The sequence below is a fragment of the Maniola hyperantus genome, chromosome 20, assembly GCF_902806685.2.
Source record: "Maniola hyperantus chromosome 20, iAphHyp1.2, whole genome shotgun sequence".
NCBI classification, from domain to species: domain Eukaryota; kingdom Metazoa; phylum Arthropoda; class Insecta; order Lepidoptera; family Nymphalidae; genus Maniola; species Maniola hyperantus.
This window is the reverse complement of record NC_048555.1, coordinates 11,269,642-11,295,649: the sequence shown is the minus strand read 5'-3', so window position 1 is coordinate 11,295,649 and position 26,008 is coordinate 11,269,642. Positions and strand designations below refer to the sequence as shown.

Sequence of the window (26,008 nt, the reverse complement as noted above, 5' to 3'; positions counted from 1 at the left end):
TCATCGACCTTCCCATACTGCTACTTGGTGAGTCTACAGTTTTCTGCAGACGGTATCGGAGCAGCGTGCGCCTGCGCCAGCGGAGATGCAGGCCCGACACAGCCTCCTGTGGCATTTGCTCATCGACCTTCCCATACTGCTACTTGGTGAGTCTACAGTTTTCTGCAGACGGTACCGGAGCAGCGTGCGCCTGCGCCAGCGGAGATGCAGGCCCGACACGGCTTCCTGTGGCATTTGCTCATCGACCTTCCCATACTGCTACTTGGTGAGTCTACAGTTTTCTGCAGACGGTATCGGAGCAGCGTGCGCCTGCGCCAGCGGAGATGCAGGCCCGACACGGCTTCCTGTGGCATTTGCTCATCGACCTTCCCATACTGCTACTTGGTGAGTCTACAGTTTTCTGCAGACGGTATCGGAGCAGCGTGCGCCTGCGCCAGCGGAGATGCAGGCCCGACACGGCTTCCTGTGGCATTTGCTCATCGACCTTCCCATACTGCTACTTGGTGAGTCTACAGTTTTCTGCAGACGGTATCGGAGCAGCGTGCGCTTGCGCCAGCGGAGATGCAGGCCCGATCTGCAGATTTCGAAATCTGAGTGAAACCTAGCATGTTCATCTGAAAATAATCTCGCTAAAGGACCTTAAGTACCGGTTTTCTCACCCGCTTTCAGGAGTTCTGCTGTGATTCCGTCATCACCTGGTGCCTTGTTGTTCTTGAGTTGTTTGAGAGCCATACTAATCTCGTATAGGCTGACGTCCGGGATATCTTCGGTATAGTGTCGGGTCAATTTGGCTCTAGGATCTCTAGCCAAATCTTCAACAGGCTTTTGTGTGGTGGTGTCCATAGAACTTCTCTAGCTCTCTCAAGATCTCGGGTTTAGACGAAAAGAGACTGCCGTTGTCAGTTTTCAGTCGCGACAACTGGCTCTGTCCAATAGACATGTCTTTTGCGAATACTTTTGAGCCTCTGTTTCGCTCGATGACATCTTTAATACGCTCGGTATTTATTTATACCACCGCGCATCGGTCAAAATTAACACTAGTAAAGCTTCGTTTTCACTAGAGCAAGGATGCGACATTGCGGCAAGCCACAGGTACACGAGTAGATATCACGATGTATTTTGTAGATCTGCCATTACGTAAGTACCTACTCGGAATATATTTTATGTCATAAATCTTTCACGAACCACACAGAAAGCATGCCGACCTGGATCGCAGATCTACACGATCCCATTTTGTTAGCACGAGTAGATAATAACAACTGTATTGCACAACAAAATAGTCGTAATAACATTAAATTACCAACGAATACACGATGTTTTAATGTTCGAATTGCTACATTGTAGCTATTTATCACTTTGAACTGTTTGTGTGTTCTACTAGTTTTACGAGATTGCGTTGACACATTGGCCCCGTGTCATATCAGGAAGACAGCATCAAGACCGGGAGCCGCAGCAGAAACAGCTGAAAACGGCAAGCGGCGCAAGTATGCCTCTCTTATAGAGAGTTACATTTTTGTGCCGTTTGCCGTGGAGACCCTGGGGCCATGGAGTCTTAGTGCTAAAAATTTTTTACGAGACATTTCACCGCGATTAATAGCCTCAACTGGTGACAGAAGGGCTGGCTCATTTTTTGCGCAGCGGATCAGCCTAGCTGTCCAGCGCGGAAATGCAGCCAGTATTCTTGGCACCATTCCACGCGGTCATGATTTATATAGTAATTAGATAAGGCTAGCTTTAAGTTTTATTGTATTAAAAAAAAAATCGTTTTACGAGTAAATTCCAATGTAATGAATCCCTACTATTCTATACTTCTATACTAAAATTATAAAGAGGTAAAATTTCTAAGTTTGTTTATAGGAAGTAATCACTGGAACTGATTTTGGAAATTCTTTCATCAGTAGAAAGTTACTATATTCCTGAGTGACATAGGCTATATATTTTTTTTTTAATTAGAAATCCCTGCGAAAATTGTAATAGGTAAGCTAACGCTAGTATCTATTATTAATGCATTAGTCTGTTAGTCTTTCAATCGCGCCACAACAGAGTAACATGTCGACGTGATTTTGTGCCTGAATATCATTATCCGTATTATAAATGCGAATGTGTGTTTGTTGGTTTGTCCTTCAATCACGTCGCAACGGATCGACGTGATTTCCTGATGGATATAGTTTAAGATCTGGAGAGTGAGATAGGCTACTTTTTTCCCGCAAAATCAAAACGTTCCCACGGGATTTTTTTTTTAATTTATTTAAAGACTAACAGAAACAAGAAATAAAAATGAAAGACGTAGAGACTTCTTCCTAAAGGGTTTTTAAAAAACTCAATCACAACGAACTCATGATTCCATTGACTTATATATTACATACTTCGTATGGACAGGGCTATTGAACAAACAAAATGGCACCGACTCAGTGGTGTTTTAGCATCGATGCAACCTCAGTAACGTCTGGATTTCAAACGGATCATTCATTGGTATCTAAGAGGTGGCGCTGCGCTGATTTATTTGGTTCCAAAAGCGTGAAAAATGGTCTTCGCTTGAATTCATCATGTCATGAGAATCATAGATCCTTTGTGCCTACGTCCATGACACTGAGTGTCAGGTGTCACTGTATACTCTAGATATCAAGCATTAGGTGGCTAAACGACCACCCAAGCAGAGGACAGCCAGACCGCGTCTCGTGGACATTTTAACACATATTTGTGGTGTAATGATGTCACGACACACCGTGACACCGCCGTGTCAGCGGTGTCAGGTGTCATGTCAAGTGGCTAATACGAATACGACCACCCAAGCAGAAAATAGGCCGTGACAACAGAGTGGCCTATCGTATTACTTTAGCTGACAGTTTTCAAAGCATTTTATGTAGTTTTTGAAACCTCCTTTTTAGTTTTACAACAATAGGGGTCCCGAGTCCCGACTCCCGAGTTATATGATCATTTCTAAGTTTCCTTGGATCGTTTAAAATTGAAATAGGGGTACCTATAAGTGGAATCATAGATTAGTAAAACCGCCATATATCTCTTTCAGTTAGTTAAGTTTAGAATGCAATCTTCTCTGAAACCATGGAACAACTAAAAACATAGTTAAATAATGTATTATCCATACTTATGGATAATATATTATTTAACTATTATCTATCTATTATAGATAAGTACTAATATGTGTCTTAAGTAAAGTGTGTCTTATGCACAGACATATATTGTACCTACGGGTACAATATTTATGTCTGTGGTCTTATGTTACCTTTTCACGGTCCAATCGTGACGAAATTTCGTACGGACATACCTACCTACTTTTTATCTCGGAATACATAGCATTCCCACGGGATATATATACATATATATACACATTACACACATACACTCACACATACACACACACATACATATGTTGTGAATCACCTACCAGGTATTTTTACTAGTTAATTGACTTTTATATTTTCATATTATTATATTATTGTAAAGCTTGTTTAAATTATCAAACATACTGTTATAAAATAATTAATATCTATTTAAGTAATCTGTAAAAAATTGTAATCCTATTTGGCCTTATTTTCAGTCTGTTATTATGTAAAATTATATTGTATATATCGCTGTTGATTGCAAAAAACGAATAAAATAAAATAAAAATATTGATATTCCAAAATCCATTCATCGTCTAGTTACTCTAGTAGCTAACTCAAAAAAAAAATAGATGCATCTTTTCAATAGCAAATTAAATAATTAAAAACTACCCAACGCGCATTCGTCTCAAGAACACTTTAGGTACATACGTATTATAGGTATAAGTCACGACCCCTAATGAAACCTAAGTTTGTTTATCGTATGGTATTAGTTTTCAATCGACGAACACGAAACCTTTCACACTACCCGCATTGTTGGCATAGCTGACACCTCCTAAACTGATGAAAGGTACAGTCAAGTACAACAGTGACTCAAAAAAAAATTGTGCATAGGAAGTATAATGTTATTAGCGACTATGCAACGGTTATTGAATTCATTGCTTTTATTAATAAGAAGCTGATGCCCGCGACTTCGTACGCGTGGATTTAGATTTTCAAAAATCCAATGGGAACTATGATTTTTCGGGATAAAAAGTAGCCTATGTCACTCTCCAGGTCTTCAACTATATGTTTGCAAAAAATCAGGTTGATCCGTTGCTCCGTTGTGGCGTGATTGAAGGACAAACCAACAAACCAATAAACAAAGAAACAAACACACTTTCGCATTTATAATATGAGTAGTGATGATTAAAATTAAGTGACAGCGATACTAGAGCGCTGCTAAATAAATCGCTATTTGATGAAGCATTGGAGAAATCTAAATTTCTATTTAAGCTACTTCTTATTGAAAAATGTTAGTTTAAATTACTTAGCAATATACAATAATTGAATGAAGGTTGAAGGAAGGGAAAACTATAATTAAGGAAAGTTTAATTAGAATTTTCTAATTAAACTTTCCTTAATTAGAGTTTTCCTTAATCAATTAATCTATTAATTAGTAAGGCGGAAAAGTCATAGTCATTATTTCATACAAAAGCAAAATTCACCAACGTCGAGTAACGTTTAACCGAGGAATAAATTGAGCGTGATAAGTTTTTTGTATTGAATACCGGGAAAAATTTCAAATTTACTCTCGGATAAAACTTGTTTTATGTTGGTGAAATCGGCCCTTATCTGTTGATTAGTAAGCAAAAAGTCATTTGCCTTAGTAATCAACAGTAATATGTTTGTTTCAATAAAAAAAATGTTTTGTGAAAGCAAAAATGTTAAAAAATATCGTGAACAGTTTCGTTCACGACATTACAACAGTTCAAGCGTTTTACATATTTTTATCTGGAACTAATCTACATACGTAATGGCTGACAGGTCCCCCCACAAGATCAATGTCAAAATGTCAAATTGATATTACTGTTAGTCGCAGACAGTCGGTTCCAATGATAAACATTCATGATTGATAAGTAGGTATAGTCATTGTTACGAGATAGGGGGGGTAGGGATTGAACTTTGAAGTAAATAGGCAGGGCGCTGATACTCATATACAGGGTGTAACCAGAACGCTGGCAAAAACGAAGACAGGTGATAGTACTAATGATTACTGATAGGATACCACGTAAAAGCGCGAAAAAAATATATAACAAATCCTATAATTTTTTAAAAGTTAAGTAAGTTATTGCAAATAAAACATTTGACTGACGCTAGAGGTCAACAAACGTTGCGTAAGTAGGCCACTCGTAGTCAATGCCGCGTCGTAGGCGGAACATTGACCCGAGTTTTGGACGCTATACATTGCGGGTTTAAAAAATATTAAATCACAAAAACTGCAAAATGAGGCAAATTAATTATTATTGGTATTGGATTGTGTTTAGGTTACTATAACAATGGGGCCGATTCTCTTGTACACAATCTCTAAACTAAACTAAATTAACAGGTCTGATTCTAGTGCTATCCTTTTCCGCAAGCAACATGATGAAAGGGATAGCAATAGATTTAGACGTGCCATTTTAGTTTAGTTTAGAGATTGTGTACAACGGAATTAGCCACAATAACGCTAAGTTTTGCTACCGTTCTGGTTACACCCTGTACAAAAGGAATAGGTGACTGACTGCCTGATCTATCAACACACAACTAAAACTACTGGATGGATCAGACTGTTAATATGATCTAAACATTGGCTAAGAAAGGATTTTTGGAAATTCAACCCCTAAAGGGCTAAAATAGTAGTTTGAAATTTGCTGCCCCGTTGGTTTGAATTAACGTGATCGAAAGACAAACTAACAAACCAATAAACCAACATACAAACACACTCACATTCATGATATGGGTAGTGATAACTTAATTATAAAACATTCTATTATAGTTTAATCTCGTCAAATCTGCCATAAAGCGAACAAGACTTGAAACTACACGATATATTCCCTATATTTACGACGTACAAGCTTATAAAGTCATAAACGCGCTATTAACGCGATTTCACGACTTTATATTATGTTGATGCTTCTAAAAGCATATGTTTATATCATGAGCAGCGTGTAAAATGATAATAAACTAATTTTGTGTACGAAAATACACTGATACCAATTTCCTTATTAGAAACGTGGACACGTGCTTTATTCTATAGCGTCCATTTTTGGCAGTAAAAATTCAGTTTTATAGACAACCTTCGTCCGCGTGGACTACACAAATTTCGAACCCCTATTTCACCCCCTTAGGGGTTGAATTTTCAAAAATCCTTTCTTAGCGGATGTCTACGTCATAATAGCTATCTGCCTGCCAACAGCCTGATCCGTCCAGTAGTTTGAGCTGTGCGTTGATAGATCAGTCAGTCAGTCACCTATAGTCAGTTTCCTTTTATATATTTAGATTTAGCTTTGGAGACAATAATATATGATTTGTATTATAATTTGTATTACTTACTTATAATATTGCGTACATTTTAGCATTTTAAAGTTATACAATGGGGCCGATTCTCTTGTACACAATCTCTAAACTAAACTAAATTAACAGGTCTAAATCAAATGCTATACTTTTTCGCAAGCAACATTATGAAAGGGATAGCATTAGAATTAGACGTGTAATTTAAGTTTAGTTTAGAGATTGTGTACAACGGAATTAGGCACAATATTGAGTTTGTTGTGGGCTCTTCTCAGACCTGGGCGCGTTCGAAACCCTCGTAGCTTTAGTTTTAAGTACGTATTAATTATCACCACTATATCATATCATCTTACAAATAAAAATTTATGACAATCAGGAAGCGTGAAATTTTACCCAATTCCGAAAAAATAATTTGAGTTTGAGTTTTTTAAAATATTTCTTGCCATTTTTTCTTATTACAAACACAATTATTATAGATTACAAACACAATTATTATAGACTAGTGTTGGTTAAAACGAACAGTTTTTAGTCCAGCGACCATATAAATAATTTGTCGAATTATAAAAATCTAAATTGGATACGAAAGATAACGAAAGAAGAGACAGAAGTAGAAGTTAAAAACATCATTAGAACTATAGATAGAAGAATATATCTATAGTTATAAAATAGTGTGCACTGTGCAAATAAAAGAGGTGGGTAAAAACCATGATTAGATTAATTTTATATTTTTTATTAGATCAAGAATATGTTAGGTCGAGGTTAAATTATATTATATGAAAAGGTGAAACAGAGGTCTAGGGACAGAATGATGGAAGGAGTTAAGCGACAGGAACTTTGCTTAAACTAAACAAAAAAACATAAAAAAGCCGCTTTTGGTTGCTAAACATTTCCCACGAACTTTTTTCGAAATCCCAAGTCAAGCTGTCTCATAAAAATAATAATTTTAGTGGAATCAATTTAATTTCATCACTATTTGTAGGTATGTAAGCTAATTCGGTATTCATCGGACATTGAATCCGATATGTTTACATTTGCGGTGTCGAAACTCCAAAACATTCATCGCAATCGGATCTTTATTGATAGAGCTGAATCGAAATGCGTCACGTATTTTTAACCGACTGCAAAATAACTAAAATATTGTTTATATTTTTATCAGTTACTAGCCATAACCCTCCCAAACTTCGGTCAGGTAGACTTTCGCAAAACTGTTTGTATTCTGCTTTATATTTGAAGTATTAGGAATCTGGCAGTCAATTGTTTTTTCTGCGGTGTTTCCACAAATCTATTAAAAATTTCATCAATATTCTCCATCTAGTTGTGCAAAATAGAAACGAGTTATTCATTTGTTTATAAAGGCAGCCTGTCACATTCTATTTTATATCTATCTAAACTATATAGTACGCGACAGGTCGAGATGGCAATCGGGGAGGTAACTCCCCGCACACCCGCATAGCCCCCACTTTAACACGGTGCAGTCGAGCGCGGGATGTTCGAGGCGTCGCGTCCCCCCGGCCTAATACCCGATTGTCTTCTCAACCTATCGCGGACTATACCTATTAGGTAGGTATATAAAAAAAACTTTATCAAAAACTAAATGCATTTTTTTACGACTGTACCAAATGTTAAGCTGACTACACACATGACACAAAGTGTAGCTGTTTATAAAACACTAGCTGATCCCCGCGGCTTCGCCCGCGTAGATTTAGGTTTTTAAAGATCCCGTATAGCCTATGTCACTCAGGAATAATGTAGCTTTCTACTGGTGAAAGAATTTTCAAAATCGGTTCAGTAGTTCCAGAGATTACCCCCTACAAACAAACTTAACGACATTACCTCGATAAACGTTTCGCTGTAATAAGAGCCTTTTGTAATCAAACGGCACCGTAAAAGGGCGACTGATTTTATTATCTTAATGTTATCACATCACACCTCACACCTGGCGTGATTAGGATAGAAAGTATACGCGGCCAAAAGTAATGTACATCGACCTTTAGAAACAGATAGATTTGTAGAGTACTGTCTCTGTCGTTGAGACAGATTAAACGGCATATAGGTATGAGTGACAGAGACGACGCTCTACAAAGCGTACAAAGCTCTACAAAGTGGTAAGTGATGATGAAATAAGTGGTAAGTGGTCTATGAAAGCGGACTAACTTGGAACAGGTAGGGTTTCATTACCCATACCCCTTCTGAATCACATTTTTTTTTCATTTTTAACCAAAAGTCCAAAAACGTACCAATTTTATAGGTACCTAACTTGAAAATGATCTACATTCATTCCCTTATTTTACCCCCTTTGGGGTAGAATTTTCAAAATTCATATCTTAGTAAAAAACCATGACAGGAACTTACTGACAAAATTCCAAGTTTCTAAGCCCAGTGGTTTAGGATGTCCGTTAATAAATCAGTCGGTTAGTCAGTGAAGCTGTCCTTTAATAGATCAGTCAGTCAGTAAGTCAGGACAAGTCTTTTTATATGTATTTTTAATAGAGATATCGAGCAAACGAGTCGACAGATCACCTGATGTTAAGTGATTACCGCCGCCCATGAACATTTGCAGCACCAGAGGAACTGCCGATGCGTTGCCGCCTGCCGGCTTTTCAGGAATTTGCTGGTCCGCCCCTTGAATAACCCCATGTTGTATTCTAGTAGGAACTGGGAACACCGCCGATGGGAGTTTATGTATTGATATAAATGTAGATCAGTGGTATACAATGAACCAAAAGCTTAATATGCTATAATCCGCTGAAACAGGTCGAATCTGTATGATGCAACATGCATCATACAGATTCGACATTGTATATCATCATTGTATATCATGGACTTGCAAAGTAACGACTGCTTCTTTACAACATGTACCTAGATCAGTGGGTTAAGCAAAGGTAATTTGAGTCAATAAAGGTTTGGTTCCAAACCTTAGCACAAAGGTGTAGGAAGAAACGCAAATCTGTCAGTGTTTGTCACAGCGTGTTTCGTGTTTATTATGAGAAACTTCACACTTTCCAACCTAACATCCGCCTGTTGGTCCAATCTCCAAACAATGTCATTATGGATTCACCTCATTACAACAACAGTATGATAACCCGTTTACATAGTAAGGTAGGGGATGCTCATGAATTGAATATACCGTATCTAGTATAGTAGGTACCTACTTCAATTAGTTTTCTAATGGACATACAGGGTGTAACCAGAACGCTAGCAAAAACTTTTAGAATTCCATAAAATTTTAGAATATAAAGTATCAAACTTGTATCAAATAAGTTTATTCCTTGATATACACAGGGATAGGTACAATACAATATTATGATCTAGGTTTTTTTTTTGCCGTCAATTCTCACTGTATAATTATATTGTCTATTATACCTAAGCCCTTTACAATTTACCGGCTTTTTAACACAATATGTTGTTCGCTAACAAAGTTGGCTGTTGGATGAAACCGTTTATGACACGAAAAAATTGTATACCTACTTAGAATGCTTCTGTAAATTATAAGTTATAACTTATACCTGCCAAGTTACCACATAGCATGTTAACAAGTTGTACCTATTATCTTTATTGTAAGGCTTATTTAAACATGCGACTTGACTTGCTCAAGTAATATACAAGGTGCTAGGTAGGCAAGCTAAGGTTAGGATTTATATGTAGATAATTATGTACCAAAAAAACCAGCCAAGTGCCAGACAGACTCGCGCAGCGAGGGTTCCGTACTTGGGTATTTTTTCGACATTTTCCATTATTTATACATTTTCCATATGATACCCCACTAGGAGTAGTTATCTAACTCTGAAAATTAAAAATACTACTTAATATTTGGTAATGAACACAATATTTTAATTTATTTCTGTGATGTAACCACAAATTCACAGTTTTCGAATTTAAATTTTCGGAAATTACTATATAGATAACTAACTCATTTTGGTATGATATGTGATATAATTTATCAAACATGCTGTATATATATATATATATAGTCAGTATATATTATAATTATATATTGAGTATTGACACAAAATTTTAACATAAATAATCAATATTGATTTCCATAACCACATAGATACATGTGTAATATCTAACGTCCCGTCTTGTATGCAACAACAGGTTTTTATTAAATTAGCGTATTGCATCCAGCGACCCCACTGACCCCATTCTACCCGACAAATATACATTTTCACACAAAATCTATTTTTATGAACCCTATTTCAATGAAAATAGAGGCGAAAATATGATTTGGTAGTAATATAAACAAGTTGGTTGGTTAGGCATTCCGTTCGAGTAATTAGCAAGAAATATGGTCATTGGTTATGAATAGGGTTATTGAATAGGAATATTGCTATGGTTTATGGTGGTTATGGTTGATTTAGAGCAGATGGACTTCGGATATTATGGTAATTTTAATGAAGTTCTGGTGTACTCATTTTTTTTAAAAATTTTGGTTAGTTTTTTCGCCAGGCTTTGCCTGTGTGTACCTATCTAAATAAGCTGTGGTAGCCTAGTGGGTAGGACGTCCGCCTTTTAATCAGAGGTCGGGGGTTCGATCCCGGGCAGTGTATCTCTAACTTTTCGGAGTTATGTGCGTTTTAATTAAATAAATATCACTTGCTTTAGCGGTGAAGGAAAACATTGTGAGGAAACCTGCATACCTGAGAGTTCTCCATAATTTTCTCAAAGGTGTGTGAAGTCTAGCAATTCGCACATGGCCAGCGTGGTAGACTATGGCCAAAACCCTTCTTACTCTGAGAGGAGATCCGTGCTCTGTAGTGAGCCGGTGATGGGTTGATCATGACGCGTTAAGCTTGTGGTAGGAATATGTACGATAACGGGTTTGAACCGCAGACCATTCATAATTCAGTCCGCTACTGTGACCGTTGAGCTATTGAGGCTTAAAGATTAGTTGATTACTCTGTAGTGCCGATAAGGTAAATTGGTAATTACGTACCTTGCAATTGCAACGGTTACAATGGCATGTAATCGAAGAGTCATTAATCAACGAGGTGCATTTCAATTGCACAATAGAGACCGAGACGGCCAACCATCAATTTCCTATCGAGGAAACATACGATTACCAATTCGGAGCGTGAACGCCGCGTTTTCAGAGCCAAACAGCGCTGCTGACTTGTGAGAAAGCTTACGTAAAGACAATTAAATAGTGCAACGGGTTGGGTTTTGGACCGGCCTTTCGTAATTCAGTCCGCTCCTCAACATTATCTTACAAATTCAACAAAATAAGATAATCAATAAGTGTACAATGGTACTTACTTTGAATGAATGCTTTGACTTTGACTTTTGTTAGTAATTCATACAATCAACGAGGTGCATTTCAATTTCACAATAGAGACCGAGACGGCCAACCATCAATTTCCTATCGAGGAAACATACAATTACCAATTTGGGGCGTCAACGCCGCGTTTCTAGAGCTAAATAGCACTGAGTGATGCTATTCAGGCTTTCGATTACGAATTAAAAAAAAAAAACTTTTGATTAAGAATAAAAAAATACGCATTTCACGATTTCGAAAATTCTACTGCCAACCCCCGTTAAACAGGGAATGAAAGTTTGTATGAAACTCCGTCATTTTTCAAGTAATTTCCATGAAAATTGATATTTGGGTTTTCGGTTACAAAAGAAAAAAATCATAGGTGCCCGTTTCAGGATTTTTGAAAATTCTACCCCCAAGCCAATTTCCTAAATTCCACCCGAGCGAATCCGGGGCGGGTAGGCTAGTACCAAATATGCACAGAAATGTAAGTAGGCTTTTAGGAATTATTGAGGCCAGTTATAAAACATTCCATAATCAATGTTAATGTCTCGTTATACTATCGAAATGTTAATAAATGCTTTTACTTTAAGTAACATCCTCAATAAAACTTTATGAAGCTAATTTAACCCTATTATGTAAAGAAGATATTTATAGCTTTACCTTTTAGTTTATTAATATGTTAATATGCCTTATCAATTATTATAATATGTCGGATTAGATATATTGGTGTAATTAAAGTTGTTAACCAGTTATTAATGTTATATAACTATATCGGTTATTTTATTATGTAAGGTTATAACCTCAAATCTTTTCTTATTGTTAACAAAATTCCACCCGATACTAGTATCATAGTGATAATGATAATATCATAAAGCAGGGAATTTTCTTCGTCGTTGTTGTCATCATCCACCGATAAACGTCCACTGCTGGACATAGGTAGTATACCTATTGTAGGGATCACGCCCCCTGTATTCAGCGGCTTTCTGAGACTTTTTTGATGTCTTGTGTCCACTGTCCAATGCTGCACTTTTCGGTGCGAGATCGCCATTCCCACAGATTTGTATTATTTATTGTATGATCCCAGCAGTTGAATAGTCGCGTTTGACCTACGATGCAAGTGCGAGCTCACGCAAGTATTGTTCCACGCGCTCGTATACTGTGTACGAGTGTAGAACTCACACTAATGCAGATGGTGGAACCGGATATCATGACAAAACTCGGCCACCGTTCATTATAAGCAACCATAACCTAAAAATGAAGCATCGAAAGAATTTTTCATTCACATAACTATCGCCATGTCATGAATGGCCCCAGCTTCTCAAAGGGCCCGTGCCGTACCGTGGTATAGTCCGCCATAAATTAGTGAATTTATCTGTCAATTGACATCTCCCACTCGGCTGTATCTTAGATGTTAATAAATATGGTAATTTATGCCTCTGTTCCGTATAATAGGGAGTTAGGTCGATGCGCCTTAGAGGATGCGAAGCTAAACAATGCTATGGATGATATTAAATTTTCATTCACGTAACTATTGCCATGTCATGAATGGCTTCAGCTTCTCAAATGGCCCGTGCCGTAGTGTAGTCCGCCATAAATTAGTGAATTTATCTGTATTTCAAAATTTAGTAGTAACTCCCACCGTCTGTTTGAAATTAATCCACATATGGCTCTCACAATATTGCGGTTTTGTTTATTCGTTCCAAAATTTACTTACTATCTAAGATGTTCTCCACTTTGGAAATTTAATTCTTTATTGGACAATTTGGATGCTTTTGTTAAAAATATTCTCACTAGTATTCTAAATTGTCCAATAAGTAATCAAGCATGGTCCCAGGCTTCTCTTCCAATCAGGTATGGAGGTCTGGGAATTCGCAAAATTTCTAGTGTTTCGCTGCCAGCATTTCTTTCCTCTGTTTACAGTACACACACTCTCTATGGCAAGATTATATCCAATTCTTTGGGTTCCATAGAGGTGTCTGGCTTAACAGAGGCAAGAAATGAATGGTCCATGCATAGTCCCAGCCAAGTGCCGGTTTCTCTTTCTTCCCAGAGACAGTGGGACGACATTATTTGCAAAACGACATTTGACACTTTACTAGCAAACGCAAATTCTAAAAAAGACCGTGCTCGTCTTCTCGCTGTCTCTGCAAAAGAGTCCGGCTACTGGCTACATGCTCTTCCCTCTGCCAACCTGGGCACTTTGTTAGACCATACGACACTTTCTGTTCTGATTGGTCTTAGGCTTGGCGCCACAATAAACCAGCCTCACCGTTGCCACTGCGGTGACTGCGTTGACCCCTTCGGCCACCATGAGCTCTCCTGTTCGAGAAGCGCTGGACGCTTCTCCCGCCATAGTACCCTTAACGACATCATCCGGAGGTCCCTTTTTTTTTTTTTTTTTTTTCCGTTTGGGGAGGAGGAAAATCCTCATGGATGCCCCCGGCATGCCCGACTCCAACACAATGGCCTACGGACTAAAAACCTCCTCCCCACCTCCGCTCTATCTTTCAGGTAAAACCTTTGCATTGCATCTGAAAGATGGCTGTCTTTACAGTTTAGGCTTTATCTTTTTTCTGCCTATCCCATTCATCCGAGATTCTTCTTTTAATAATAGCACGCAACATTTCAGTGCATGCATTCCACTGTGATTCGCTTGAGAGCACACGAGGGACAAGATTTGTAGGCGTTATTGATTCGCCTTCTCCCTGGGCTTCTTTTCTTTTGTGCTCGAACTCCACACACTGAAATATTGCGTGCTCTGGCGTGTCTTCTGCACCGCAATACGAGCATGAGTCACTGGGCGCTTTCCCAATAGCATGGAGGTAGGTATTAAACACACCATGGCCACAAAGTGCTTGAGTTATAAACTTATCCACTTCTCCGTGTTTCCTTCCTATCCAGAGCTTTACGTTGGGGATAAGTTTTCTCGTCCACTGTCCTTTTGGAGGTCCCTTGCCACCGCCCATGTGCCAGCTGTACTAGAACCTATTGGTTTGGCACGTAGCGATGGCAAGAGACCTGATGGTATGACGCTCGTACCTTGGAAGATGGGCAGGTCACTTGTTTGGGATGCAACTTGTGTAGACACTTTAGCTGCATCCCACATTCAGGCGACCTCCTCTATGGCGGGTGCAGCGGCCATCAGCGCCGAACAGGCCAAGAGGCGCAAATATGAAAACCTCGATGGAAGCTTCGTATTCGTGCCTGTTGGTGTGGAGACCTTGGGGCCGTGGGGCCCGGGGGCTCGAGCTCTTTTTGAAGAAATTGCAAAAAGAGTTATCGAGTCAACCGGGGACCCGAGAGCTGGCAGCTACCTTGGTCAAAGAATTAGTTTGGCCATCCAAAGAGGTAATGCTGCCAGCATCTTGGGTACAATGCCTCGCTGCGGTGGTCTCGACGAGGTTTTAGATTTAATTTAATTTATTTTAGTTTTAATTTAATGTTGTTTTTTTTTTTAGATTTAAGTTTATTAGTAGTTTAATTGTTAATTTTATAACTTAATAAATTCATCGATTCTTTGGGGGAATGGAATTATATCATAATAACAACACAAAATATTAATTTATCTGTCAATAGAATAGAATAGAATGTTTTTTTATTCATGTAAACTTTTTACAAGTAGGTACTTATGAATAGTCAGGTAGTTTTAATTTACCACTCCCTCAACTCAATTGACATCTCCCACTCGGCTGTATCTTAGATGTTAATAAATATGGTAATTTATGCCTCTGTTCAATATAATAGGGAGATAGATTGATGTTGCTCAGGGTCTTTTCACAATACTTACGGTGCGATGTCGCATCGTAAAGTTATACGACAACGCACAACGCAGCGAAGGAATCACATTACGGTGCGACATCGTTCTTGCGATGCGACACACGTCGCCATGACCTCGCACCGCAAGTATTACTCTACTTTGGAATCCATCGAAATGGTTTGCGGAAAATATGATTAGATAGTAGTTAGTAAAAGATAGTTATAGCTTCGCTTCCTACCAGTGGTACGACCTCTTCCAGTCGCCTACACTCCATTTTTTGTCCACCGAATGCTTTCTCTCTCCAATTTGGGTTCAGTCGGTGCCCGAGGTATCTGATTGAGTAGATTAATCCACGGTTGTATGCCGAGTTAATAACTGAACCATTATTTCCAACATGTGTCAAAATGAACGGCGACATTCAAAGATTTTTGAGAAAATTTTAATTAAGAATAAAATGGCAGTCAGTGAGTGGGGCTGCCGACAGAAGTGAAAACTTAAAATAAAATGTTAGTACATATATAATATACTACTTTTCCCATGCTCTGGAAGCTTTCCTTCGCGCGCAAGAAGAACTGAAAATTCAACTTTCGATTTTAATTTATTGATGACTAATTAAAATCTACCTAATACGTCTTTAATTGGCAACATACCACATTGCTTATCGTGTATTGATCTAAATTTATCATTAATATTCGATGATGGTCCACATATTGTAAGTATATAAAGGGTCCATTAACAGCACAGTGCTCGATTGCGGTAGAATGACAGCTACAATGTCACGATCGCAACCTCTGATTGGTTGACGCTTGCTCACTATTGGCTACAATGCATTGTTGCAATAAGAATCACACAAATTCAGCCAATCACAACAACTGAGATTGTAATAACGATTGATGCAGGTTTTACGAAATCGACCTACTGATTCCACGATCTTTTTAAAGAATGATGGGCAGACCGGCAGAACGCATGGACCTGGAAGAACCCGGAAAAAAAGCTGGTAGGTGAACCGGCGATCGTTAAGACTGAAGACAGACATCTGGCCATCAAAAAGAGTAATTTAGTACCTATTTTGAATAAATCATTTGACTTTCACTTGACTTTGACTTTGAAGATCTTATAGGACAGTAGATTGACGGATTAAAGAAAGAGCTCCATCTAAAGCCTGCATCATCCAGCCAGGTCTGATTGCAGCCAAGGGCTTGTCTATAAATTTAAAAAAGCCGGTTAAGTGAGAGTCTCCTAAGGATTCCTTACCGTCCTACAAAATATGTTAACATTTTTATGTGCCACACTGCAAGTTAATGATAACAGCGCCATCTATATGTGATTTGGTAGATTATTTTTTTATGAACACATATTTTTTATTTGTGATGTAACCACAAATTTAGGGGTTTCGGATTTATTCCTTTACTTGCGCTATAAGGCCTACCTATCAAATTTCATAATTCTAGGTCAACGGGAAGTACCCTATAGGTTTTCTTGACAGATACGACGGACAGATGGACAGACGGGCAGACAGACACCAAAGTTATCCTATAAGGGTTCCTTTTTCCTTTTGAAGTACGGCTCTAAAAATACTATTGTTCTGAAACTGCAACATATCAATTTTATTTACGGAAAAATCCGCGCTTCCAGCAATAATTCAGTCTATAGGTACGAACAGTATTGTAGGTAGATAGTAACAGATCAATGCATATTTTCATTATGACCTGCTAACTTAAACAGGTTCCTACCGAACTAATGCCTACCCTGGCTTCAAACCCTGTGCACGCCACTGCTATTGGTTATAGGCATGATGGATGCTCGTTCGTAACCAAACACATTATACTTAGTATTGTTAATTTACAATGAAAAGTTTCACGGAAAACTCTTTCCTTGTTTCGTAATTTGTTCATAGGTATCTGGTTCATAAGCGGAAAAAATTGACACTTTCGATATACTACAGAGAATTCGCGGATTTCGCGAAATGTTGGCGGGGCACAGGGGAGAATGCTTTGTTGTGATTGGTGGACTGAAAAGTCACGTAATCAAGACAATGTGCGGAATGAGGGTACTGAACGGGCGTGGGCTTTTATGCTAAGCAACTGCCTAAGCTTGGCGATCCCAACCCAATAGCTGAGTATCTAGTGGTTTACATTTTTTTAAGTTGTGTGACCTATATCGACAGGTCGAGATGGCAATCGAAAAGGGAATGCCCCGCACACCCGCACAACCCCCGCGCTAACTCGGGTGACGTGCGGGTGTGCGTGGCGTCCACCCCGCCTCATACCCCGATTGCCATCTCAATCTGTCGCGTACCTACTATAGTATGTATTTATATTTTATATGATACTTCAATGACTGTAACTTGAAGACTCTGATTGAGATTTATATTATTGTGGTCAGGAATTACCACAGACAACAAAGATTTGCTTACACTGTTATTAATTCTGCGTTATTGAAAACTATGTACCTGCAGTGTAAGTCCCGCAAATTGCTTATGCGCGTGGCCGCCATTTTAGTGACGTCAGCACTAGACTGAAGTTTCGAGCTGATGGTATATTTTTACTTAAATATACGTCAAATGACGTCAAAATGACGTCATTTCGATGTTAATGAGACATGGTTCTTGTATCTTCTTGGACTTATATCTACCAAAGTTTTCCGGAATAAAAAGTAGCCTATTTCACTTTTCAGTCTTTAACGAACATTAAAACAAAACTTAAAGTTAGCCTTATCAGTCAGTCACCTTTTCCTTTTATATATTTAGATTTGCAAAATACCTAGTTAATAGCTATTTAAAGAATATTTTTGCGGTCTATGTATTTAGATAGGTAATTATACTTTCCTCTTACGTTAGTTTCTATATTTCACCTAATCGAATTTTAACGACAAAATTAATTATTCGAGTCAACGGCCGGTCCAAAAGATTATACTCAATACCTACTAATATTCTCTTTAAAACCTTATTTCTTTGAACATTACCTTAATATGTAGTTGCATTTACCCAAATAAGTATTGTTATCTTAACATCCTGCGTTTAAACATATCATCATCATCATGATCAACCCATGTATTGTTATTGTATCTAACTAACTAATCAAGGGTATCCCAAAAATTATAAAATCTGATATAAAAAAAAATAATAACGCAAAAAGTCAGCAATAAAACAGGAAAGTTACAAGAATAATTTTATAAATATTAAAACAACAAACCTGGTGTCCAAGTTGTACAGGAGAGAATTAAAAATTACTATTATAACTACTATATTTATATTTTATTTATCTAAATTAAAAGAAACAACATTAAATTAAAACTAAAATAAATTTAATTAGGTATAATAAGATTGCCGAAGTAAATCAACTAGTTACAATAGTGTACATATACTTATTATAATAATATTATACACTTTGTCTATTGACTGTGTGCAGTGTTTGTACCTACACGGAGTTAATGTGACCTATTGCACTTTTTTAAGATAACCCTCATATTTTATTATTTCTGTTTTGCTTTTGTTAATTTGCCTAGCTACTTAATAAATTGAGATACAGACTCATAATATAATTATAACTTGTATTTACAATTATGTATCTACAAAAAATATGTATTTCTCATTGTAAGTGAACTATTTGTGTTCTTTAAGAGAAAATAAATGTCTTTAAACCGTACTTTGCAATGCTCTAACTGGGCTTCATGCAAGGCTTCATGTAACCATGAAAGCAAATGAATAAATAAATCTTAATCTGAATCGCCGGCTCACTACAAAGCACGTCTCTCCTCTCAGAGTGAGAAGGGTTTTGACCATAGTCTACCACGCTGGCCATGTGCGGATTGGTACTGTATTGATTTTTTTCTCCATCTAAGTAGGTGAAATATGAATCTAGGCGATTTTATAGTTATATTTTTAATATTTTTTGTGGAGCTCATCATCATCATCATCATCTAAGTACCTACCTTAGTCTGATATCAATTTTCTTTTGTCCCCAGTGGCGGCAGTATGCATCCTTCTAGAAGTAGGCGCGATACCGAGCAGACGCAGCGGGTTCCAATGCAACGACCCGGACCTCTCTTTCCCGCATACGGGAGACACTATGTCCATCTCCCTCATCGCGGCTATCACAGTCATCATACCGTATATCATTGTGAGTACAATAAACTGAGAAAAAACTCGTTAGATATAGGTAATTAATGTTTTCTAAGCAACTTATTGTTCATCTCAAACTTATCGCCAGAATGAGAAGTGTTTAGGATATTATTACTCTGAGGAAGTGTGGATTAGCAGACATCACACTCCTTTGAGAATATTATGGAGAACTCTCTGGCGCACAGGTTTTCTCAATTTTCTTTCACCGCTTAAAACGCACATAACTATGAAAAGTTACTTCCCGCTCGAATAGTCGGCAGATAACTACTAGATTATCAACACTACCAAATTACTAAACCTTAAACTGTCTATTCTCAACTAAAAAAAATATCCCAATTTCTAGTACCGCCAATTCGATTTATATAAAAATTGTCTCTTCAACCAAAGTGGCTCCATTATCCTTCAATCAAAGTCACGATAGGTATTACGCAACAACTACAATAGCATCACGCACTTACATAACCATCCTGTTACAGATCTGGACAATTGAGGCCATCCTCCATCGGGACGACGAGTATTCTATAAAGAAGAACAAACTGCTCGAGAGCGCGAAGACAGCCGGGTTGATATACAGGGACTATATATACGTTGCGGTGGTCAATCTAACAGTGCTTGAGGTGCTGAAGTGTGTGGTTGGATCTCCGAGGCCTACGTTCTTCGATTTGTGCGAGCCTGATAAAGCGAAGACTTGTAATGGGTGAGTACCTACCGAAGGAACTAGAACTAAATTCATTGCATTTTGATCATCATCATCATCATCAGCCTGTGGACGTCCACTGTTGGACATAGGCCTTCCCTAAAGAGCGCCACCACACCCGGTCCTCAGCCTTCCTCATCCAGCCACTTCCCGCCAGCCTCTTTATATCGTCGGTCCATCGTGCTGGAGGGCGTCCCACACTACGCTTTTTGATAATTTAAAAGAAAGTTAGCATAGCAGAGATTATTTTCGGAAGTACAATACAACTTAAAGATAGCCTAATCTAATTACTGTACAAATAATGCCCACATGAAATGGTGTCAAGACTACTGGCTGCATTTGCACTTGGCTGATCCTTTACGAAAAAATTGAGCCAGCCATTTTGTCACCAGATGAGGCTATTAACCGCGCAGAAATATCTCGTAAAAATATAGTTAGCACTAAGACTCCATGACCCCAGGGTCTCCACGGCAAACGAGACTCTCTCTCGATAAGAGAGGCATACTTGCGAGTTGCGTCACATACCGGTCCAGTCATTTCTGCTGCGGCTCCCAGTCAAGATACTGACTCTCTGATATGATATGACACATATCCCGAACATTTATTAAGTTTGCATAAAGATATTGCAACCTCCCCTAACTAAACTTTATTAGTTTTGATGATAATAATCTTAAATAGAATCTAACCCACTTTATTTATCCCTCAGGTCAGAGTACGTTCGGAGTTACACGTGCACGTCGACTCGCTTCTCGCGGTACCTGCAGATCGACTCCAGCAGAAGCTTCCCCTCTGCTCACACTTCTCTGTCCATTTACTGCGGACTCTTTTTAGCGGTAAGGAGCTATTAGGATATTAATTATAAATATATATAAACGTGGACACTGACAGTTGACCTTGTCCCCAAGTTCAAATTCGCTCAGCGTGCAAGCGGGCTATATTGGGTGTCTCACTGAGGGACAAAATCCGTCGGAGGATTCGGAGAATCAAAGTGACCGAAGCTCAACGAATTAGCAAGCTGAAGTGGCAGTGGGCACTAGCCAGGCCATGTCTGTCGCAGAACCGATGGCTGTTGGGGCAGATGTGTTCTGGAGTGGAAACTGCGTACCAGCAAGTGCAGTGTGGGATATTTCCCTTCCTTCCTTCTATCCTTATATCCATCAAGATATTTTAATTTTAGCCTTTTTCTGCTGAATACGACAGCCCTATTGTTACTTGAGCCGTTCAATGTACCCCAACGCGGAAGCACTGGCAGACTGTATGGCTAATTAACCCTGAAATACTGCAGGAACCAGACCAGGAACACAGATTATGTAACGCGATCAGGACGTGATGTCATGGCGAATCTCCGAGACGAACATGAGTTACCTAAGTACTTGTTTGTATTTTGGTAATAAATTTTGGTTTGATTTTGGTTTGGCTTTTGGATAAAGAAAATCGGTAATTATCTGAAAATATGTAGACCCAGTTTGATTTGTACTTTGATATTATGTAAGTCAGGTAGTTTCTCCTCTTGCATAAATATAGATGAGAAAAAATTAAAAACCGCCCAAGTGCGAGTCAGGCTCGCGTAATGAGGGTTCCGCACTACAGTCATATTTTTTCAACATTTTGCACGATAATTCAAAAACTATGCTGCATAAAAATAAATAAAAATCTGTTTTCGAATGTACAGGTGAAGACCTTTCATATGATACCCCACTTAATATAGTTATCTCACTTCGAAAGCTGAAAATACTAATTATTAGTTCATGACCACAATTTAATTTTTTTTGTGTGATCTAACCCTAAATTCACAGTTTTCAGATTTTTCCCCAAATGTCAGCTGTAAGATGTACCTCCATGCCAAATTTCATGATTCTAGGTAAACGGGAAGTACCCTGTAGGTTTCTTGACAGACAGACAGACAACAAAGTGATCCTATAAGGGTTCCGTTTTTCTTTTTGAGGTACGGAACCCTAAAAAGTATTTGAAGAATCATAAACTCCTGCTACATTACTGATTTTCTCATTAATTCCAGTGGTATCTCCAAAGACGAGCGTTCAGCTGGCACAACCGCTCCGTGCTGGTGGTGCCGCTCCTCCAGATCCTGTGCGTCATCTACGCGCTGACCTGTCCCCTCACCAGGATCATCGACCACCGACACCACTGGTGGGACGTGCTGTCTGGAGCTGTGATGGGAATCTGCAGTGTTGTATACACGGTATGTGAATTAACTTCCACCCTTTCTTCTCCTCCAAAACATTAGTAAAAACTAGACATCCTCAAAAAGGTATTTCTTCCGACTTGGGTTTGAATATAAGTGCATCATGACTTCCCTAGCACAGTGCTGAGCGCTGGAAGCTAAATGGGAGGTTCTAGGCCCAATTTCTGCCAGGGGATTTAGGAATTTATAATTTCTAAATTGTCTCTAATCTGGTTTAGTGGAAACCTTCAGCTGTGGCTAGTTACTACCCTACCGGCATAGCCTTGCCGTCAACCGATTTTGTATTCCGGTACGATGCCGCGTAGAAACCGATCAAGGGTTATGGTTTAATAAAACTACAAGTTAGCTTGCTTCCATGCTAGACTGCATCATTACTTACCACCAAGTGAAATGTATCAAAATTAAAATAAAATAAGGACATACTCAATGAATGTGACGTAAGGCCGCGATTACACCTGTTTGTTTTACTAACGCAAGTAACTTACGAAATTAATTTACAACTAGTTTACTAATGTAAATGTACTTATAAGAATGTTTACATTAGTGTCGTAAGTTAATCACGTAAGCTACTTACCTACGTGAGTAAAACTTACAGGTCTAATGGTGGCCTAAGAGAAGCATTGGGATGGTGAATCCGAAAAATGGATTGCCACTACAAAAGAATCATCGGTGACAAATCACTGACTCAAGCAAAATTATTCAGTTTACAAAACTGCGTTGTTTATATCAGTGTATTTATCTTTTACAGGACACTCTTTAGAGTTCCCGGAAAGAGTGAGCTCCCAGTACGTGCCCGGGATTGAACTCCTGTCCCCTAGAATAGTAGGCAGACGTTTTAACCACTAGGCTATTACCGTTTTACAACAGATACAGACACTTGAGTAAAGAACGTTTATAATGCGTACAAAATGAGTTCTCACGCGCTATTTTAACTTTACGTGTCAACTGTCATATCAAAAGTACGATTTTAGTCCTTATTTTAAAGGTTAACTGTACTTTTGATATGACAGTTGACACATATAGTTAAAATGGCACGCGAGAAATCATTTTGTACGGACTGTAGGTGTTTTGATCTTTTAAAATACAAGCTATGTATCTCTTTCTTCTGGCAAAGGCCTCTACCAATTCTCGCCAGTGTTTGCACTTTGCAGTCTTACACCACCTTTCTCAAGTACATATTTACAACTTAGCCAATAGCTAAACCTAATTCACCATTATTTCCTTGTAGGTGCTGGTTCTGTGCAAGAACTTCTCTCAGCCGGCCGTGGTCAGCACGAGTGACATATCCAGCAGCGATGGTAACAACAGCCAGTCAGTGCGGCGACTGCTGGCCAGTAGACCACGGGTCGTCGTTCCATAGCCACAAGCTGTGTAAGGCTAAGGCCTTGGACTTACAGTACTGTGAACACTTGATGTGACTATTGACTACATACGAGTCGTTTGGTGAAAGTGGTGTCTAAAAATGTGACTGACGAAAATAAATTTAAAGGTGAAAATAGAAAAATGCAAAACATAACGTTAAAATCTTTGTCATGTATAATGAATAAAAACTTAATGACTGACAAAAATAATAAAATGCAAAAAAACGAATATTATAACACGTATAAAATAATTCAAAATCAAATAGAATAATCTAAAAACAATTAATTAGTGTTAATTAAAAGACAAAAAAATTAAAAAAACCAGGAGAGCTAAACGAAGCAAACCAAAACAAAGCACTTGTTTTGATAATCTGCAAGATAAACAGAAAACTTTGGGGCAGAATTTTAAGCAGATGATTATTTTGTGAACACTAGTTAGTGAAGTTAAGGAATTTGATTAATTTAATATAAGTAATATGTAGTGTAGTGGTTGTCTTAAATTGTGAGCAATATCACATAATGTCGTTAATTTATTACATTTTCGTCAAAGTAGTAAATAGATACTAAAATTAAATAAATATGTACTAAGATATAAATCTCAATCAAAAATGTTTTTTATAAAAATGTTTTAGATATTGTGATTTCGCCTTCTAGTTTCTAAATTTTAAAACTTCAGAAAAATATTTAGTGTCAGAAAATAGCGATATCTCAAATTCGCAGATTCTACAAACTATGTTTCTAGCTAGCTATGTAACTATGTCTTAATAATTATTATTATCGCTATCAATAAATATATTGACGATATCAAAATTTGTATGTAATCTAAGTATTTTTAATAATAATTACCTACTTCTTATAATGTAAAATATTTTATAGAAAATAATATGTATTTATTACTATTTACCACGTCTCTATTCATTTATTACTAAATAGTTTTTGACTTGTAGTAGCGTTTATATTACTAATACTATTAGTCTATAATAAAAGTATTCAGGTAAATCACTCTAGGTACCTATTTACTCTTACTTAACTCGTATTTATTATTACTGACTGACTCTATCAAAAAAAGTATTTTCTACATCATTTGACATGATGTTATTTATGACAATAGTGTGGTATTTTACCAGTGAAGTGTGATTGTATTACGTAATATATGTCCCGCAAATTGCTATTGCGCTGGAACCATGTCTCATTAACATCGAAATGACGTCATTTTGACGTCAGCCGAAATAAAAATATACCTACCCTCAGCTCGAAACGTCAGTCTAGTGCTGTCACTAAAATGGCGGCCACGCGCATTAGTAATCTGGACTTATAATAAGACGAAATTAATCATAGCCCAGTGTAAATAAGTGTTTTTCAAAAAACATTAAGTAAAACTTCTTTGACGTTGTATCAGATATTACGAGTGAAACATGGAGCTTTTATAATGTCTGATATTTACTAGCTACTTAGTACTTTAAAATAGCCTGATAAAAAATTGCGGCCTCAAAACAGATAATCTGTTTAGCAGCTATTTAAAAAAAATCAGACCATATAACACAAACGTCACTTTCGTCCGAAAAAGATTTAGGTTACTCTCAAATCTCAAGTAAAGTAAAAAGTTTTATTTAAAAAGATTATTTTTTTATTTTTATATAAATGACAATCATTTTCTAGATTTGCCTCTATTTTTTATAAGATAGACACTAAGTTATTTATTAATTATTTACCAACGAAAGTATTTAATGTATAGTACCTGTCTAGTCGATAAGTAGTTAGAGTATTAATATTTGGCTACTAGAAAAATATTTTAGTAACTTAAATCATTACCCACCTTGACTTTAACCTAACAAAAATTCATAAAAAAATCTTTATTAGTCAACTGTTTCCACAAAAAACATTTAAAATGCAAAAATTATAATCTCATTCTGGTTGATTTAACTTTCAACTTTTTAAATCATTTATGTTATTACATAAGTAATTTTTAATAATATGAATGAAAAGAAAAAATATTTTTGAAATTATCATGTCGATAAATGTCCGTAATCATGACGTGAAGAGAATTAATGAATGTGCGTAGGCATTTATTCTTAGCCAATATTTTTCATACTTTCTGTTATAATAATCCCTGAACAAGACATTCCCTTGCATTTAGTGTAATTTAAGTTTGTAAATATTATTGTATAAGAAAAAGTGTGTCTCTTTCTGCATATTGATTTTCTTCAATAAATAAGTAGAAAAATAATTAATTGAA

General features: G+C 37.5%; 1 protein-coding gene across 2 annotated transcripts; it reads left to right on the top strand.

Annotated features, from left to right (window-relative positions):
- Positions 1–69: 69 nt before the first annotated feature.
- LOC117991696 (phospholipid phosphatase 2-like) lies at positions 70–26,008 on the top strand. Of its 2 annotated transcripts, none has more exons than XM_034979295.2 (6): positions 70–146; positions 19,355–19,509; positions 19,988–20,208; positions 20,915–21,041; positions 22,226–22,408; positions 23,640–26,008. In XM_034979295.2, the coding sequence occupies exons 1-6, from the start codon at positions 86–88 to the stop codon at positions 23,769–23,771; spliced, it is 879 nt and encodes a 292-aa protein (XP_034835186.1). In that variant the 5' UTR covers positions 70–85; the 3' UTR covers positions 23,772–26,008. The 2 variants fall into 2 exon arrangements, with proteins under 2 accessions (XP_034835186.1, XP_034835185.1); XM_034979294.2 differs by lacking the exon at positions 70–146 and adding an exon at positions 412–503.